The sequence below is a fragment of the Aplidium turbinatum genome, chromosome 4 (assembly GCF_918807975.1).
Source record: "Aplidium turbinatum chromosome 4, kaAplTurb1.1, whole genome shotgun sequence".
Classification (NCBI taxonomy): domain Eukaryota; kingdom Metazoa; phylum Chordata; class Ascidiacea; order Aplousobranchia; family Polyclinidae; genus Aplidium; species Aplidium turbinatum.
This window is the reverse complement of record NC_137475.1, coordinates 35,800,156-35,818,449: the sequence shown is the minus strand read 5'-3', so window position 1 is coordinate 35,818,449 and position 18,294 is coordinate 35,800,156. Positions and strand designations below refer to the sequence as shown.

General features: G+C 36.8%; 1 protein-coding gene across 1 annotated transcript; it reads right to left on the bottom strand.

Moving 5' to 3' along the window:
- Positions 1–1,594: 1,594 nt before the first annotated feature.
- Positions 1,595–12,736, bottom strand: LOC145769318 (hypoxia-inducible factor 1-alpha inhibitor-like). The gene is made up of 5 exons (XM_082580914.1): positions 12,245–12,736; positions 7,809–7,962; positions 7,457–7,574; positions 4,215–4,585; positions 1,595–3,011 (listed from the first exon to the last, which is right to left on the bottom strand). The coding sequence occupies exons 1-5, from the start codon at positions 12,728–12,730 to the stop codon at positions 2,938–2,940; spliced, it is 1,203 nt and encodes a 400-aa protein (XP_082437040.1). The 5' UTR covers positions 12,731–12,736; the 3' UTR covers positions 1,595–2,937.
- Positions 12,737–18,294: the final 5,558 nt, after the last annotated feature.

Here is an 18,294-nt window from a genome sequence, read left to right as displayed (position 1 = left end):
ATACAATCGAAACCGTTCAGTGATACAGAAATCATTTCAGCTTCAGATTTTACGTCTTGAAGCTGTTCAACATCGCCTACCTTAACACGAAAATAATTTGTTCTTGATGAGAAGCATCGAGAGTGACATTTACAATGATTGAGAAATACTTGGAACTTACGCACTTCATTTGAAAATTTGTTGATTATTAAGTTGGTACATTTTTACTTTAGTACTAAAAATGGGCCCCCCTCAAAAGTGCAAAAACTACTCGTTTTTCCTTTGCAATGTTTTGCTAGGGGGGAAACTGGCCCGACTTCCCCCCCTCTCGGAGCCACTGCTCATGAGCCCAGTAATGACAGTAAGAACATTTGAGCCACTTTTCACCAGGCTTCGAACTTTTATGTTTAGGCTATATGGTAACAAACAATTCAAAAATATTTGCGGTATGGTTGTAACACCGTGTTACAACCATACCCAAGTGTGTCAGCCATGTTTCCTCGAGTTTAGCTACTAAACGACTTGTAGTTTGAAGTCCACAAAAACACCTAGGCCTACTGATAGCTAAAACTACAAGCAACACCTTAAACAGCTTGAACTTAACATATTCAAAACACTTCTGAAGCAAAACAAAATCTAGCAAAATTTGAAAAAGTTCGTTTCTTACCTGAAAAACAGATTTTTGTTGATAAAACTTTCTTGCTGAAGCGAAGGTCTTCACCAAACTGCATGCACATGTACAGACACAGACTATACCTAATGGCGTTATCACGTGACGAAAAGGTTCACCGCGTTGGGAGAAAATCACAGGGTTACAACCATACAAGCTCTCCCCTACTTTACGCCGTAAAGTTTTTAGGCAATTCGCGCTAACGCTGTCAGTTTATTTCATTGACGCGTACAACACTGGTGTTGAGAAGGCCTACCTTAAATTTTGTGTGAGATTTTAAAATTTTGAATTACCGAAGTTTGTTTCTTATTTTCATCAAAATAAAATGCCAGCTCTTTAGAATCATCTAATTCTGCAAAGATTCAACTCACTATAATATCTCAACAGAATTTTGTGTTACAAATAACTTAGGCCTATTATCATAAGTTAGTTGTTTCTTTTTACTTTAGTGCAAGAGACCTCTGCAACTAAATGTTGCGAGATTAAATTTTATTACATTATTATTTATAAAATATTGTGGGTGAGGATGATAGTATTAATAGGAATCAATTATGGGTCTCAAAAGATTAGACTAAGTACTACGGTACGTCTTTTTAGCCACAATTTGCATGAAAAATCTATATTTTTACATGTTTTACGTTCGAAAAAAAAAGCCCTTTTCCATCATTTACGTGCGAAAAGTGCTGTTTTTTTTACATAATTTGCGCGCTAAAAGTGCATTTTTTTTAAAATTTTCCCCCCTAGTCCCAATTTGTGAAAAGATGTTATTGTAGCAATCCAATATTATGCCAAACACGTTTTCCTTCCTAACAAGTGAACCATTTTAACCCATGCGTAATTTCCTAAAGATTTTGTATTTTTCCATCTAAGCTAATCCAAATAGAAAAAAGGTAACAGAAAATAAAACTGTCCACACTCGCCCTTTAAAGGGAGAGACGTGAAGAAACGAATGAAATTAGAACGTATGCAATTTGGATGATTGTTAAAATGTGATAACTCGTAACCGCTTATTCGGTACTTCGTTATTCGGTGAGGTCTAAATTTATTTTTGTTATAAACCTACAATATTATATGAACACCTTCTGATAACTAAAAATTATAATTCGAGTAACAATTGTGTGGTAATAGTTTAATGGAGTCAGATAGCTAAATTAGATAGATAGAAATTTCATCAAGTAGTCAGACAACCTTAATATTAATTAAAATATAAACAATCATTAGACCATTAAATATAAAAGCCCCGTATAAATGTTACCACATGAAAATCCGTTCACTGCAGTGAATCCATAGATTGCAAATGATAAATACACAAAGTAGCAGCTAAATATTAAGAGTCAAAAGTTGATAGGCTAAATGCCGAAGTGTAGCAAAAACGAACAAACGGATAGGGGTCACAACTGAACAAACATAATCAATCTGTTGCAGAAATTGATAAATTCTTGGGTTTTAAACTTTATATAAATTGTTTGCTCATGCTACTAATCACAACAAAAAAACAACAAATGCCAAACACAGCAGAGGTCCAAAATAAGGTAAAGACGACCATCATCCGCGCAGATGGGTGATTTCAGCAGCCACAGCACAGCAAAGAAAATTATCATTCCCCTTTAGGTCTACTTCTTCAATAAGTGCTACTTTCATAGAGTTGTGTAGCACATTTTCGGAATACTTTATTATTGCTCAAATCCTGCAGAAATAACAAGTTCAACACAGTGTTGCAATGTGGGCTACTATATTAATATTGAACCATAGGTATACGAAGCCGAGCAACGTTATCAAGTTTAACATATTAAAGTTGATTATATTTACAGAAACACAAAACTACGCAACAAATTAAATATCGAACGTTTTCGACATCACAAGATGTCCTCTTCAGGAATAACATTATATACATAACAATTTAACTACATCTGAATAAAATACAATAGTTATTACAACTATAAACAGGAAAAAACAAAAACTGCACAGTACTTCTGACTAGCTCAAACTCAACGATATAGGGTCTGCGAGAATCAAAGGTAACTGCATCAAAAGGTGTTGAATAGATCACAGGATGTGGTAGAAAGACAAAGTGCGAAAAAAACTAATTTTAAAATACAGTATTTTAAAATTAGTTTAAAATTGTTGAATGATTGGAAGCAAAAAATAAAATTTGTTAGACATAATCGACAGGAATTAAATGAACAAAAAATATTCAAGAAAGTGCTAATGAAGTTACATTTGCATATGTAGGCTAATGGCAAGATGTCTTGAACAAGCATTTTTAAAAAAAATAGCGTCTCTAGTCTCTACAGATCTTCTCTTAGTGATTCTGTATCGCTCAAGTGTCTTCTTTTAAACTTGCCATTAGTATTCATGGCACCTGAAAATGAAGACCATACATTATAACATCATTTTTTTTTTCTGATAAAGTAAAACCAACAGGCTGTAATAAAGCAGGGGTCAAGAAAACAGTAGAGGCGACAAAACATTATCGTTCAAACCTCTTCGCAACCTAAGTATCTTAAAATCTTTGTGCAAAAAGACATTCTTCAGACACATGTTGTGAATAAGCTGAAATCAAAATAAATTGGTTGAGAATAATGGACTACTTTAAAAAAAAAGAATAAAACAAGTTGCAAATATTCACAAAGATGCACAAAAATCGTTAACTTTGCTTATCTCATAATTTTTTCTTCAGCATAATGCTCAGTTGGTAAACATTTGGATTAAGTGAAAGGAAAGGTCGGAAAACCAATCTTCAGACATCTCTTTCAGTGCCTTGCTAAGTAAACAGTCGCGTGCGCTTGACAGGCGTCGAACACACATCTTTTCGAACGGAATGGCCCGTTTCGGTGAGTCCGATTCGGTGAGTTCCCTATTCGGTGAGAGCCCGTTTCGGTGAGTCCGATTCGGTGATTTTTTGAATTTTTTTTTTTAAATTATCGGGTGCCGTAGCCTAATTATCATTGCCGTTTTAGGGTTAGGGGTTAGGGTCTTTTCAACGTTTAGCGACGTTAAAACGATGTAAAAGCGGCAATGATAATTAGGCTACGGTACCGAATAACTAAAAAAAAATTCAAAAAATCACCGAATCGGACTCACCGAAACGGGCTCTCACCAAATAGGGAACCCACCGAATCGGACTCACCGAATAGTAGCAGACCCCTTTTCGAACGTCGTATTAGCGCTATTACTATTAACAATCGGTCACACAGCCGACGTAAATCAATAGCAATAATATTGAGCAACAAACATGGTTGGTTGGCTTTGAATCTATCCTCGAACTGACAAAGCCTTGATAGGTTATTATTTCTGGTTGTTTCACATACTTGTAGAGGCTTTTGACGCAGGGCCGGTTACCGAGATTGACAGAGTGAAGTTTCCGATTGTTGAAGTGTTGTTGCAGGGGAAATATTCCATCCGTTAAACATAATAAAGGCGTAAGCTACAATTGCGGTATCTGTCTCAAAACATTGTTAATTAATTTCTGTTAAATTTATGGCTCTAAAGTGCCATTAAATTAAAGCTTGAGAGCTGTAGCTCACAGTGGCTCTTCCTGAATAGTTAACAATTAATTACTAACCAATTTCCACGTATTGCACAGAGGCATGAATTGTTTCAGAAGAATGACCCAACAATTCCTTCAATTCTACAAATCCATCAGAATTGGTATCCAAAAGTTGGAAACTATTTTCAGTGACAAGATGTTCACCGGTGTGCTCATGAATTATCATGTTTTTCATAAAGTCAAACTTCACCTTCCCATCATTTTTTTTCAAAAACGTCGCCAAAGACCACCGTATCCACTCTCCGTGATTGAAATGTAAACTAGCCAAAGCAATCTGTTTATTTGCAACATCCAAAGAAACCGGCGTTGGAGCTTTCATCATCGGAGCCCACCAGATATTTACTGCCATATTTCTTCCCTTAGGACTTGTAACTTGGTGCCACCAACTATAAAAACATATTATTTTAAATTAAGATTAAGCATAATTGTAAAAACTTCAATGTTGTTATAACTAAAGTTATTGGTTAGAATATGTTAAGGAGTTAATGTTTCATTTATGCTGTGTAAGAAGCATTAATACAAGTACAGTATATGCTATATTGTTATTTTTAAATATTTTATTTTACCATAACTGTCTTTACAGGGTCTGCTACTATTCGGCGAGTCCGATTCGGCTAATCCGATTCGGCGAGTTCCCTATTCGGCGAGAGCCTTTTTCGGCGAGTGCCCTATTCGGCGAGTTTTTGAAATTTTATTTTTGAATGGGAATTATCGGGTACCGTAGCCTAATTATAATTGCCGTTTTTACATCGTTAAACGTTGAAATCGTGCAGAAGGGAATAAAAATAAAATGTTTGAACTATTAAATTAAAATTCGTTATGTCAGTTCAGTTGAGTTGTTTTTATTTCTGACCATCATATGAAAAACAACATAGCAAAGGTAGAAGCGACAAAACGCGAACGTTAAAACGTGCTTGAATTCATCATGTCAGTTCAGTTGTTTTTATTTTTGATCATGATATCAAAAACAAAACACGTCAACATAGCAAAGGTGTAGAAAAAGGTAGAAGCGACAAAACGCGAACGTTAAAACGTGCTTGTAACCGAAGTAAGTTATTGAGTTGAAAGAAATTTGGCACGGTCGCAACACCTTCAGAAAACTTTAAGAAATGAAGGGATAATAAAAAAAGAAAATGTTCCAAAAAAAAAAATTATGTTTATATTTATAAGTTAGTACTTTTGAATAGTTAAAATTATTAGTTTGGATCAACAAATGTGTGGCCTACAGCGTGGACTAAAAGGAAATTATCAGGTACCGTAGCCTAGTTATTCCGACCAGCAGAAATTGCCGTTTTTACATCGTTTTAACGTCGCTAAACGTTGAAATCGTGTAGAAAAGAGAACTTTGCTGACTAGGATACGTTGAAACTGGGAAACATTCACAGAAGCCCTTCGATATGTTCCAAGAACCCATTTAGCCTAATAGTTCATTAGTACATTGATTCCACGTCTGAATACATTATCTTAAAAATGCATAATCTTAAAAATGAAACGTATCGAAGGGCTTCTGTGAATGTTTCTCGGTTTCAACGCAGGCCTTAAAACTCGTGTTTTTTTTTCCGGCAGCCATCGTGCCCTACCGAGAGCTCCTTCTCGGCAGCCAAATCTGCGTGCTTGGAGGCCAAAATACAATAACAATAGCACAAGTAAATAGCATTAACCTTGCAACAATGATCACTTAGAGTTGTTGAAGTCTGGGCGACGTCCTGCAATAGAATCGTTGTACCACGCATTAAATGCTTTATCGGGATTGTAATCCGGTATTGCGGGACCATCTAACGACCCTAAATTGTTTTAACTGCTCGCAGCTCAGTAAATTGTTTCAACTGCATACCGCCTTTTATAAAACCTGACCATTTATTCCGTTATGATGTCACCATTGAGGGTGTGAAGTCACTAACCCACAGCGTTCTCAACTATGAAGACACGTGTTTTACCTACGGATGTCAACTCACCTAGTTCTCCTCTTTAACAATGATTCAATGTCCGACAACATTGAATCGATATAAAAACGACAATATTGCCAGCTGATGTAAATTAGCACTTCAGATTAACACTTCGTTAAAATAAACATCGGGAATTGCAAACAAGACTTACAGCGCTGGTGATCGCAGCTGGATATATTCAATACAACAGTAGTGACTATGATGCGCTGACCTAATTCTGCGTCACTCTTTGATACTACATATTTTCGACATTTAATCCACGATCATTCTAATGCGAAATTAAATAATTGGCTAGAAGAAACCGGCGGCCAAACTTGGCCGACGGAGCACAGGCGGTCATTCAAGCACTACTTGGCGGCCATGGCCGCCGGCTGCTTTAAGGCTTGCAACGTATCCTAGTCATCAAAATTCTCTTTTCTACACGATTTCAACGTTTAGCGACGTTAAAACGATAGGCCACACATTTGGTTAGCCTTTTCATTCTGTTACTACAATGTAAAAATGAACTGTTAGGCTAACTGGGTTCTTGGAACAAATTTTTGCTGGTAGGGATAACTAGGCTACGGTACCCGATAATTTCCTTTCAATCCAAGCTGGAGGCCACACATTTGTTGATCCAAACTAATCATTTTAACTATTCAAAAGTACTAACTTATAAATATAAACATGATTTTTTTTTTGTAACATTTTTTTTTTTCCCTTCACATCTTAAATTTTTCTGAAGGTGTTGCGACCGTGCCAAATTTCTTTCAACTCAATAACTTACTTCGGTCACAAGCACGTTTTAACGTTCGCGTTTTGTCGCCTCTACCTTAAAAACAACTGAACGGACATGACGAATTCAAGCACGTTTTAGCGTTCGCGTTTTGTCGCTTCTACCTTTGCTATGTTGACGTGTATTGTTTTTGATATGATGGTCAGAAATAAAAACAACTCAACTGAACTGACATGACGAATTTTAATTTAATTGCTCAAACATTTTATTTTTATTCCCTTCTGCACGTTCAGCGACGTTAAAACGATGTGAAAACAGTTAGGCTACGGTACCCGATAATTCCCTTTCAAAAATAAAATTTTAAAAACTCCCCGAATAGGGAACTCGCCAAATCGGACTAGCCGAATCGGATTAGCCGAATCGGACTCGCCGAAACGGGCCATTCCGGTCTTTACATATATATAGTCTGCAAAATTGAACTGAAAACCTGCTGAGATCTCTACTGCTCATAAAAATGGACTACACTGATTATATACTGTAGGCTTAAGTAACACAATTTCAATTACATCAATGTTTAATTGTTTATATTAACATACTTCACAGGGACATAAATACAATCTCCTGGATGTGTTGTGGCTTTCCACCATGGCAGCTTTTGTATCCCAGGATATTTGTTCACATCAACCGCAGAAACGTTTACGCTTGAGTATTGACCTGTAGGGTCAACATGCCAAACATCAACGTTAAAACAATAATGCAGTCTTACAAACTACTTTAGAGCCAATGTGGTAACAAAATATCAGAATAAAACTAACCATAATATATATACACAAATTAAGCATACTGTCTAAATGGCAAGTCATACTATGTATGCATCATGTATTCTAATCAAAAAGAGCAAAACCAAATATCGAGCATCACAGACACGATTCATGCAATGTTTTCTACCTTCCGGGTGATCTTCAACTATATGACGAGATCCAGATGATGGGTCCACCATAAACCACTCCTTTTGGCCATCAATTTGACAATAAAGATTTTCAACATTGTCATAATGAAGATGTGACTTTGTATTACCTCCACTGAACCAAAGAACAAAATCCTAAACGTGCACAAATGATGTAATACAATGATTGTTCCATGCAAGCATGACAAATTACCTAAAAACAAGATAATAATTTTTCGTGTAGTATTATATTCTTGTCAATTGGAATGAAGATAAATGTTTCTTTGCTGACAAGACACATTTATAAAAAAAAACAAGCTTAGAATAGTGATGGTGAACAACCAATATATACAATTCCAAGACTTTCTTTGACTGTGAAATATGAAATACAGTAGGCTACTACTAATGGCTGGTTCATTATTTTGTTAACCAAGTAGACAACTTACACTGTGAAATGGATTTAAACTGCTTCAACCAAAATATACCATAAGCAGATATGCCAAAATGTCAATGTATGAGTCACTGGTCTTTGAAGATATTTTCATTCTAAAACTGGACAATGAGCAACAAAAGTTGAGGAGTGCTGTCATAAAACATTTTTGGAATAGCATCTGACTATGAAATCATAGCAAAAATTAAATTTTCTAATATCTAATGCATATGTATATTAGGGTGTTGCAGGCGCCCCATGAAATTTAAATCTTGGTTTCACCATGTTTACCTTTTTTGTGGTACTGTGTTTAGATCAGTAGATCACAAATATGAAGTTTCAGAAATTTTCATCAACGTTTACCTCCACCGCCGAGGCCATTTTGAGGCCCACTTTTTGATTTTTTTCATGTTTTTTGCCACTAGAGGGCAGTGTATAAGTTTTGCAATATTGGGGGTATATTTAAAAGATGCTCTATGATGTTCTGAATAATGTTAAAAAATAATTGGAGAAATGGGATAAGTATATCCAAAAATATTCAAGTTTTGTCACTAATTTTTTGCACAATACTGCCCCTAGTGGTGAAAAGAAAAATTGAAATATCTTAAAAACCACTCGTCATATTGTTATGGAACTTGCATGCACCCCCCCATTTTCATGGGTAAGGAATTTGATTTTAGCAATATTTTTGCAAAATATTACCACTAGAGGGCGGTAATTTTAATTTTGAACTATTTTTCAGTAAAAAGGCGATATTGTTGCATTTCTTGAGCTGTGCTATGTGAAGAATACAATTTCATGGCTTATGCACAACAAAATTTATTCAATTGTAAAAAAACTGCATCATGCAAGGCAGGCACTATATCAAATCCAAACAGGCAATGTGAGTCTTAGTTAACACAATTTCCGCAAAGGCAGTTGTGCATCTTCATTGTGTTGATAAACGACGTTTTCTAAGATTTAGTATCTTTCTTTGTTCCTCCTCCACCACTTGAATATAGTTTTGCGGATTTTTTTCTTGCTTTGCTAAATGAAGAAAGTCGGATACAGTACCAGTACCCTCTGCTGAATCATTACAGACTCTGAGTGCACTTATGATATCATAAACAGAAGCATAGCCATCATCTATTTCCCACTCTTTCGGGTGTTTGGCAAGAAAAGTTGTTGAAATGTGCAAAAGTACAAACAACATTTTGCTGCTGGAATTTGCATAGGAGCACAATGACAATGAGTTATCATTAACAATGTCTGGCAGCTCTGGCTTACTGTATCCATTACCGAACCTGTTTGTAACCTGGCCATGGAAACTTGCATTTAATGCAGCAGAGTTCCAGCCAAAGCTTCCTTTTCATCCATAATGACTTGTTTGTCCCATAGAACTAAGGGGATCAGCTCCCTAGTTACATACCATGTATGCCTACCTAAAGCTTTTAAAGCAGCAACACTGATAATTTTGTCTACTGCATCATAGCTTTTGATGTCACTTACCAGTTGCTAATTGTCTCGGGGTGCTGATGCAGCAATTGGACAGTTGAACCACCATTCGTTAAATACAAAAGTCAACAAATCACTCTAATTTTTGTATTTGTGACTTGGAAATGATTCCTTGTGGTAGAAAGTCTTGCAGCATTACCATCTTGTAGCAATATAGCTGCTTTCCCATCCACCTTGCTCGATGGACTGCACCACATTTTCCAATATGTTTTCTGCATGCTAGGCAGAGAAGTGGTTTGTCTAGCTTTATTTGAAGAGAAATGCATGCAGCAGAGAGATGGAATGAAAAAAAAGAAAAATTTAAAACAACACCCAAAACTTTTTCCATCCTTAGCCATCTCTCTGCTGCATGCATTTTTCTTCAAATAAAGCTAGACAAACCACTTCTCTGCTTAGCATGCAGAAAACATACTGGAGAAGTTATACTTTCTCATGTGTGGGAAGCCCTGAAAGTCGAAACGTCAAGATCTCAAAAGATTCCAGAAGAAAGGATTCGATGCAACCCCACACGCTGCAGCTGTATTGCATACCAAAGTTCCTCAAGAGTTGGGAAAATTTGTAACAACTCAAAGCAGAAAAGTGGGAAGCACTTATAAATTTTGAGAGAGATATGCAAAATTATCAGAGGGGTGATTACAAAGAACTTTCAGACCTGATGGCGGTGTACATTGGAATCAACAGTGGACAGTACGACTTCATGAAATGCGGTGCAGTCCATCGAGCAAGGTGGATGGGAAAGCAGCTCTATTGCTATAAGATAGTAATGCTGCAAGACTTTCCAGTTTCCACCACAAGGAATCATTTCCAAGTCACAAATACAAAACATAGAGCGATTTGTTGACTTTTGCACTTTTGTATTTAATGGATGGTGGTTCAACTGTTCAATTGCTGCATCAGCACCCCGAGAAGATTTGCAACTGGTAAGTGACATCAAAAGCTATGATGCAATAGACAAAATTATCAGTGTTGCTGCTTTAAAAGCTTTAGGTAGGCACACATGGTATGTAACTAGGGAGCTGATCCCCTTAGTTCTATGGGACAAACAAGTCATTATGGATGAAAAGGAAGCTTTGGCTGGAACTCTGCTGCATTTAAATGCAAGTTTCCATGGCCAGGTTACAAACAGGTTCGGTAATGGATACAGTAAGCCAGAGCTGCCAGACATTGTTAATGATAACTCATTGTCATTGTGCTCCTATGCAAATTCCAGCAGCAAAATGTTATTTGTACTTTTGCACATTTCAACAACTTTTCTTGCCAAACACCCGAAAGAGTGGGAAATAGATGATGGCTATGCTTCTGCTAATGGTATCATAAGTGCACTCAGAGTCTGTAATGATTCAGCAGAGGGGTAAAACTGGTATCCGACTTTCTTCATCTAGCAAAGCAAGAAAAAAATCCGCAAAACTATATTCAAGTGGTGGAGGAGGATCGAAGAAAGATACTAAATCTTAGAAAACGTCGTTTATCAACACAATGAAGATGCACAACTGCCTTTGCGGAAATTGTGTTAACTAAGACTAACATTGCCTGTTTGGATTTGATATAGTGCCTACCCTGCATGATGCAGTTTCTTTACAATTGAATAAATTTTGTTGTGCATAAGCCATGAAATTGTATTCTTCACATAGCACAGCTCAAGAAATGCAACAATATCGCCTTTTTACAGAAAAATAGTTCAAAATTAAAATTACCGCCCTCTAGTGGTAATATTTTGCAAAAATATTGCTAAAATCAAATTCCTTACCCATGAAAATGGGGGGGTGCATGCAAGTTCCATAACAATATGACGAGTGGTTTTTAAGATATTTCAATTTTTCTTTTCACCACTAGGGGCAGTATTGTGCAAAAAATTAGTGACAAAACTTGAATATTTTTGGATATACTTATCCCATTTCTCCAATTATTTTTTAACATTATTCAGAACATCATAGAGCATCTTTTAAATATACCCCCAATATTGCAAAACTTATACACTGCCCTCTAGTGGCAAAAAACATGAAAAAAATCAAAAAGTGGGCCTCAAAATGGCCTCGGCGGTGGAGGTAAACGTTGATGAAAATTTCTGAAACTTCATATTTGTGGTCTACTGATCTAAACACAGTACCACAAAAAAGGTAAGCAAAATCCGAGAGGGTCGGGGCGCCTGCAACACCCTAATGTATATCGTCTCTAATAAGCTGAACTATCGTAACTCCAAAAATGCAGTTTTAAGAAAATTGAATTTTAAAGTTCATGCTGTGTTTGCTGTACATTCATTTACGATAGCTCATCGTTCTGTATCATCAAAACTAAAGTAGATAGAGTTACAATGCTTTAACAAAATAAACTGTAGTCTATAAAGATACCAAATCAATCAAAAACGCAATTTTGAAAAATTTGGACTTACGATAGTTCAGCTTATTAGAGACGATATATCATACTAACTTAAAATGTGGTACTCAACATACACAAGTAGGCTAAAATACTGTATTATATACGGTAATCTAAAAATTACAAACTCTTATTACTTACTTGTAGTCTACTCATGAAGCTATCACAGCGTAGTGAGTATGGAAGTGGAAACTCTTGCTGCATTGGTTTTGGTAGTGTCATAATCAGATACAACTTCGAACTTTGGTTGTATTCATTCAGAAACTCTGTAAGGGTCAATTCAAGATTGTCCACAAGTCGATTTTCAATCTTTGTGTTTTCAACTAATACAACTTCCTTCCCAAAATACTCTTTCAAGTATGTATCTCTCCATAACATAAAAGGTTTTGACTTCTCAAGTAATCCTGCGATAAGAACCGGTTGTTGTTTGCTAACAAAATCTTTATAAAATGTAAATGGCGTCAAAACTTTCTTCGTGATGACTATTCCTTCAGGTGGACGTTGCAAACCAAGTGGCTTCAGATGACCTTGCAAGTTAACATCACATTGGCACACTTCCATTAGCATTAATATTACCATCAAATGATATGATATTTTCAACATTATATCATAGTTTTTATTACACATAAACAATCTCAACTTGGCACATGCTTCAAAAATTTACATAAAGTGAAACACAATTGAGTAGAAACAATCTATTAATGGGAAAATGTGGCTGCGTGGCGAAGTACTGAAGTCATATAAACATTCTGAAAGCTGTTGGTTTTACATATTTAGTAAGTTTACCAGAATTTGACAACTCAGTTCTTTAGCCCCAAAGTTTTCAAAGTATTTAAAGGCCTAGTAAATGAAATTTTCAAACTGGAATTAAGCATTAAAATGCGTAAACTGAACATTCAAGAATACATTTTTAAAAAATTACCGAAAAAAAATTGGTTTTCAATGGCGCTGGCAAGGCCCAGAGTCCAATGTTTCATTTACTTTTTATTTTTTTCAAAATGACCAAAAAGTGGAAACACTGCTAGAGAATACGTCACTACAGACGAGAACTCCAGCAATGCAATTATTGCAATATCAAAAGTTCGGACGCGTTGGGTTGCAAGAAGTTTTGCAGGATAGTTTTACACGTTTTTTAAGTTTCTATGATATTTCGTTGAGTAGTAGTAGCAATGTTACGAGAAAGGTGAGGTACGGTACTATAAATGTAGTAGCATTGCTAAAAATTAAATGTCCATAAAATCAATATTGCATCATAGCTTGACTATTGTAGAAACAATATTGCATCATAGCAAATACTATGCCTGACTTTTGTGTTGTGTTTGGCTGTGACACGACAGCATTGCATAAAGACGCCAAGTTAATGAAGAAATGTTGATTTTATAGTTTATTGTATTTAGTTAGAATTACAGTAAGTTATTAGGTTTTGATAACCTGTACTCCAGGGCTTAATTTACAACAAGACCATTAACCTAGTGCTTGTTGTCTTTGGGGTAAAAGAACTAATCAGCATTTAACTAAGGCTGCAGGGATTAAGCAAGTTAAGAACCACTGGCCTGGGGCCTACCAATAGCTAGCATCCTACCATGTACGGTAGATGGAATAGCTCTTAAAGCAAAGCTACCGTTTTCAAGGAATTTTCCCTTTTGTTGGTGTCAATGTCAAATTCGTATGTTTACTTTTTCGTTCAGTACATGTTTGCGCCAGCAGCAAAAAATAAAATTGACTGAATTGAATTCAACTTATAACATCGTTAAAAACAGAGTGAAACGGTTCACCAGGCATCTGATAATTAAAGTAACTTGCGTTCTTCTGGTGACTATAGGCTACTAAGTCACCAGAAGAACGCAATCTAGTACGGTAGCCCATAGTCACCAGAAGAACGCAAGTGACTTTAATTATAACATCGTTATTGTATGCATGGTTTATAGAGTTGTCAATTTTTAGGTGCTGTAGGTTACTATAAATTTTATGTGTCATATTGGAGAATTTCTGACTCTGACGTTAGTTTCCAATACGAAGAGGAAGATAGTACGGTGGTTGAAGAAGTAGCCTAAGTGATGATGAAGAAGAAAGTGTGCTAGAACCTGAACCCTATCGTTTTGAGCCTGAGTACACAGAGGCAAAGATCAATCAGCTTCACCTTGCTGATGTGACTGACGTTTCTCAGCAGGAGGATCGAGTGGGAAACACTGACTGGTAAGCAAATTTAAATATTTGACATCATATACTGTACTGCATTTGTTTAGCTTTACTTAACACTAAAGAATTAAATCACCGACCGTAGCGGGATAAGTCCTCAGCTTTGCATTGCATTTCCCTATGGGTTTGTAAGGCCTTAAACCTACAACATGTTGAAAACTTTACAAATGCAACCGAAATTATAAGGAAATGAAATCTTAACGCTCTTAAGTTTACCTTGCCTAATATTATATTATTTATATTGCAAAGTTGCATTTTCCCGTACCGGTAGCCTATGCAATGAATTATTACTAGGGCAATTATTTTTTGGCCTAAAAATTGAAACTTTTGACATTAAAACTTTTTTTGACAAATTTTGACGTATGAAGAACTCAAGTAGTTAAATTACGCATCACTGTACAAAATGCTGTACAACACAGCTGCCGCAAAACAACCTATCAAAATTTTTACACATTTTGAGGTGTGTTGAGCACCACACCATATTAAGCTAATTATTTCACCTAATGGCTTATGATTCACAATGAGTAGACAATGGGCCATTTACACCAGTACAAAGTAGGCTAAAAAGGCAAATGTGATCCCATACTTGTTTCAAGTGTTGGGTATGAGAAGATAGGTACTCATTACTAAACCTTTGGCATTAAAGAAAGTAAGGTGGCCAGTTCCTTTCTCTCGGCCGCCTTTCCTGCAGCAATTATGCCTACCAATTTATTACACCCTAAATAGAGGTGAGCAGTGTTTTCAACAACCAGCTTAAGCCGGGAGTCGAACCAGGTTTGGTTGGTTGGTTTTAAATCTTTATCCTCGGACTGACAAAGCCTTGATAGGTTATTCCTGGTAGTTTCGCATACTTGTAAATGTAGAGGCTCTTGACACAGGGCCGGTTACCGAGATTGACAAGGTGAAATTTTTATATTGTTGAAGTGTTGTTGCTGGGGAATTATTCCATTCACTTGGTACCGCTGAATGGAGAGCCGTTCAAAATGTGTTGCTCAAGTGCACACCCTGAGAGTCGAACCAGCGCTGCATGATCTTGAGCCGGGTGCGTAACCACTGAGCTAGGCCTAATAAGAAGGCCAACGCCTTATCCGTTACACCTTCCCTCTGCGCCAAAGTAGGCTACAAGGTGTAAAATAAAAAATTCACTGACAGTGCAACCTCTACGACACCACAACAATGCAGTTTGTAAACAATTTTGACAATTTTTGACCTAACGCTACAATTTTGATGAATTTTTGACTTTTTTGACAAGTAAAATGTAATCGCCCTAATTATTACCAATTATATATCAACAGGTGTTGTTGTCACTGTGTGGCAATGGATCAGGGAGCAATGGATGAGCAACATCAAGCTTTGTGCTACTGTGAGCTAGATACAGCACGGATGAAAGACATGCTATTGCTAGATGGACAATTAGACATGCATGATTTACTCTGCTTATTTGTTAACATATGGCGCTGTTGAAACAAAATAAATTGACTTGACGTGCTATCGCTTTATTTGTTTCCAAGTAAAAAAGAATTTTTTTAGGTTAAATTAAAATGGTCTTAGAAATATGTATATAAGTCTGCACCAAGTGAAAAATGCACTAAACTATGAAAAGCAATTCAATCGGAAACTTCACTCTGTCAATCTCGGTGACCGGGCCTGCGTCAGTGATTCAAAGCCTCTACAAGTATGCGAAACTGCCAGGATTAAGCTCTGCAAGAAGCTTTCCCAGTCCGAGGATAAACATTCAATCAATCAATGTCCTCTTAAATCTACATAAAATCGCTCATTCTGTTGGTCCAAGAAAATAATATAGCCTATGTGATCAGACGAGCGTGAATTTACACAGTAGCCTATGTGGAGTTGGTTGGTTGTGTAAAATCATGTGTAGGCCTATGCCATTTCTTTGAATGCAGTATTTGAACTAGACAAAACATTATTTCATTCTCCAAATATAAAAACTACGGATTGTAATCATAGAAACTCTGGTTAATGAGAAAATACATACAGTTAAATCGCCCGCAGTAACAACTATTGCGCGATCAGCTTATTGCTAGTCTGTAGTGACGTAGACTGTAAAATCGCATGCTTCACTGCTCACGCCATACCCGTTTTAAAAGCTCTGACAAAAGCATGCGCAGAATGGTGATCAGCCTGCAATGGGGCAAAATTTTATTGAAAATCGTTTTATGGTAGCATGTTAAACACAAAGAACGTGGAAAATCGCTAAGTCAGGTTTTTCCTTTACTATCCCTTTAAAGCTGAGAAAGTTTAAGAGGCCTAAGATCTGGCACTAATGATGTCACAGGCAGGAAATTCTATTTGCACTTTGCTGCCCGCACTGCATCACAAAAAGTCTCAAAATGTCACACTACTCCCACACCGTCAAAAAACTGAAAGCAATTAAATCTACTTGCAAAATGCATGGCTAATTTGATAGAATTTATCAAATTAGAAACAAATTTTGGACAACATATAGGATACCGCTATATGAGTAAATAAAGCTAGTGCACAAGTTTCCGCTCCGGTTATATATACATTCTATGACAAGAATTTGCATAAAAAACTAGTATCGACCAAGACATAGGCTATAAGGTTTGGTTTTGAATCTTCATCCTCGGACCTCGGACTTTTTTTCGCTGAGACTTTTCGGTCATTTGTCCAAAATGACTTGAAAAAATTCGGTCATTTTTTATTTATTTCGGTCATTTTTAGTAAGGATGTGCTGATTAATCGGAATCGGCAGGTATCGGCATTGAAAGAAATTGCCGATTCTTTATCAAAGTTTCCTAATCAAAAGTAGCGCGAGCGCGTGGAAATACCGATCAAAGAACGGCTTCTTTGAACAACCGCATCAGTGTCAACGAGCATTCGGAGAGCGGTAGTCTAAATTATGACGTCACCACCATCTTCGATCGAAAGCGAACAAATTTTTAGCACAGGTGGCAATATTTTTACGCCTCAACGGAACAGACTTACTCCAGTAACTGGAGAAAAGTTGATGTTAGTGCATTTCAATTTACGTGCCTTTAATTTTGAATATTAAAAAGCAGAAATGTTCTTTGTAATTATTGTTTAATCGTTGTAAAATTCGTAGTCACTGAAAGTTGCTTAATGTTAATTTACTAAGCAGAGAGAAGTAAATTCCAAGTATAGGCCTGTTACGCTTAATGCGTTCAACAAACAATCGTGTGATTGCGCAAACGTAATTAAACCAGCTACCCGGTAATCTTTTTTCACGTGTTTGCTAAGCAAAAAGATTGGCTGCAACTCGGTGTTCGAAAACAATACTAATTTCTTCACAAGATGTTTTTCTTTTTTCGCCTATTGATGCACTTTGAATGCAAGGCTGGTGTGTTACTTTTTTAATGGTTTTTGTATATTCAATACCGCTGCGTTCATTTTCTTTTACACTCTAGTCTTTTTTTCTTCTTGTTTCTGGCACCTTCTTAAATTCTGCGAGAAAAATACTACAAACCGCACAAGATAATATTTTGCACACTGCATTAAGCTACATTGATTTTGCACTCTGTGAGCGATGGCAATTTGTCTCTTAACTGATTTCCGCGACAAATAAACCTCCCGACTCCGTGATTTCCTACCCGACGTCGATCCCCACCCTCCGGGAATGTCCCTCGCAAGACTTGCGTGGGTCCGGCTTAACCGCCTACGACCGGCGTCGGTCGCTTTCGTTCAGACATGTGCAAATGGGGCCTGGCTTCCTCACCGGGATGCGAGTGTGGCGCCACAGACCAGACAGTAGATCATGTCGTCCATGACTGCCCAATCCATCAACCACCACATGGAGCGCCTGGACTGAAGGCCCTGGATGACGAGACTGTCGAGTGGCTGATGACATCATGCCCAAACATATAGTCCAGAAGAACAGCTCATACGACGAAGAAGAAGCGCGCAAGCAGTGAAGAACTACCGTAAAAATCACGCTGTTTAAAGCAGGCGACAAAGTGAACGCTTTTAGACATTTCAAAGGCAGCAACTTGTAA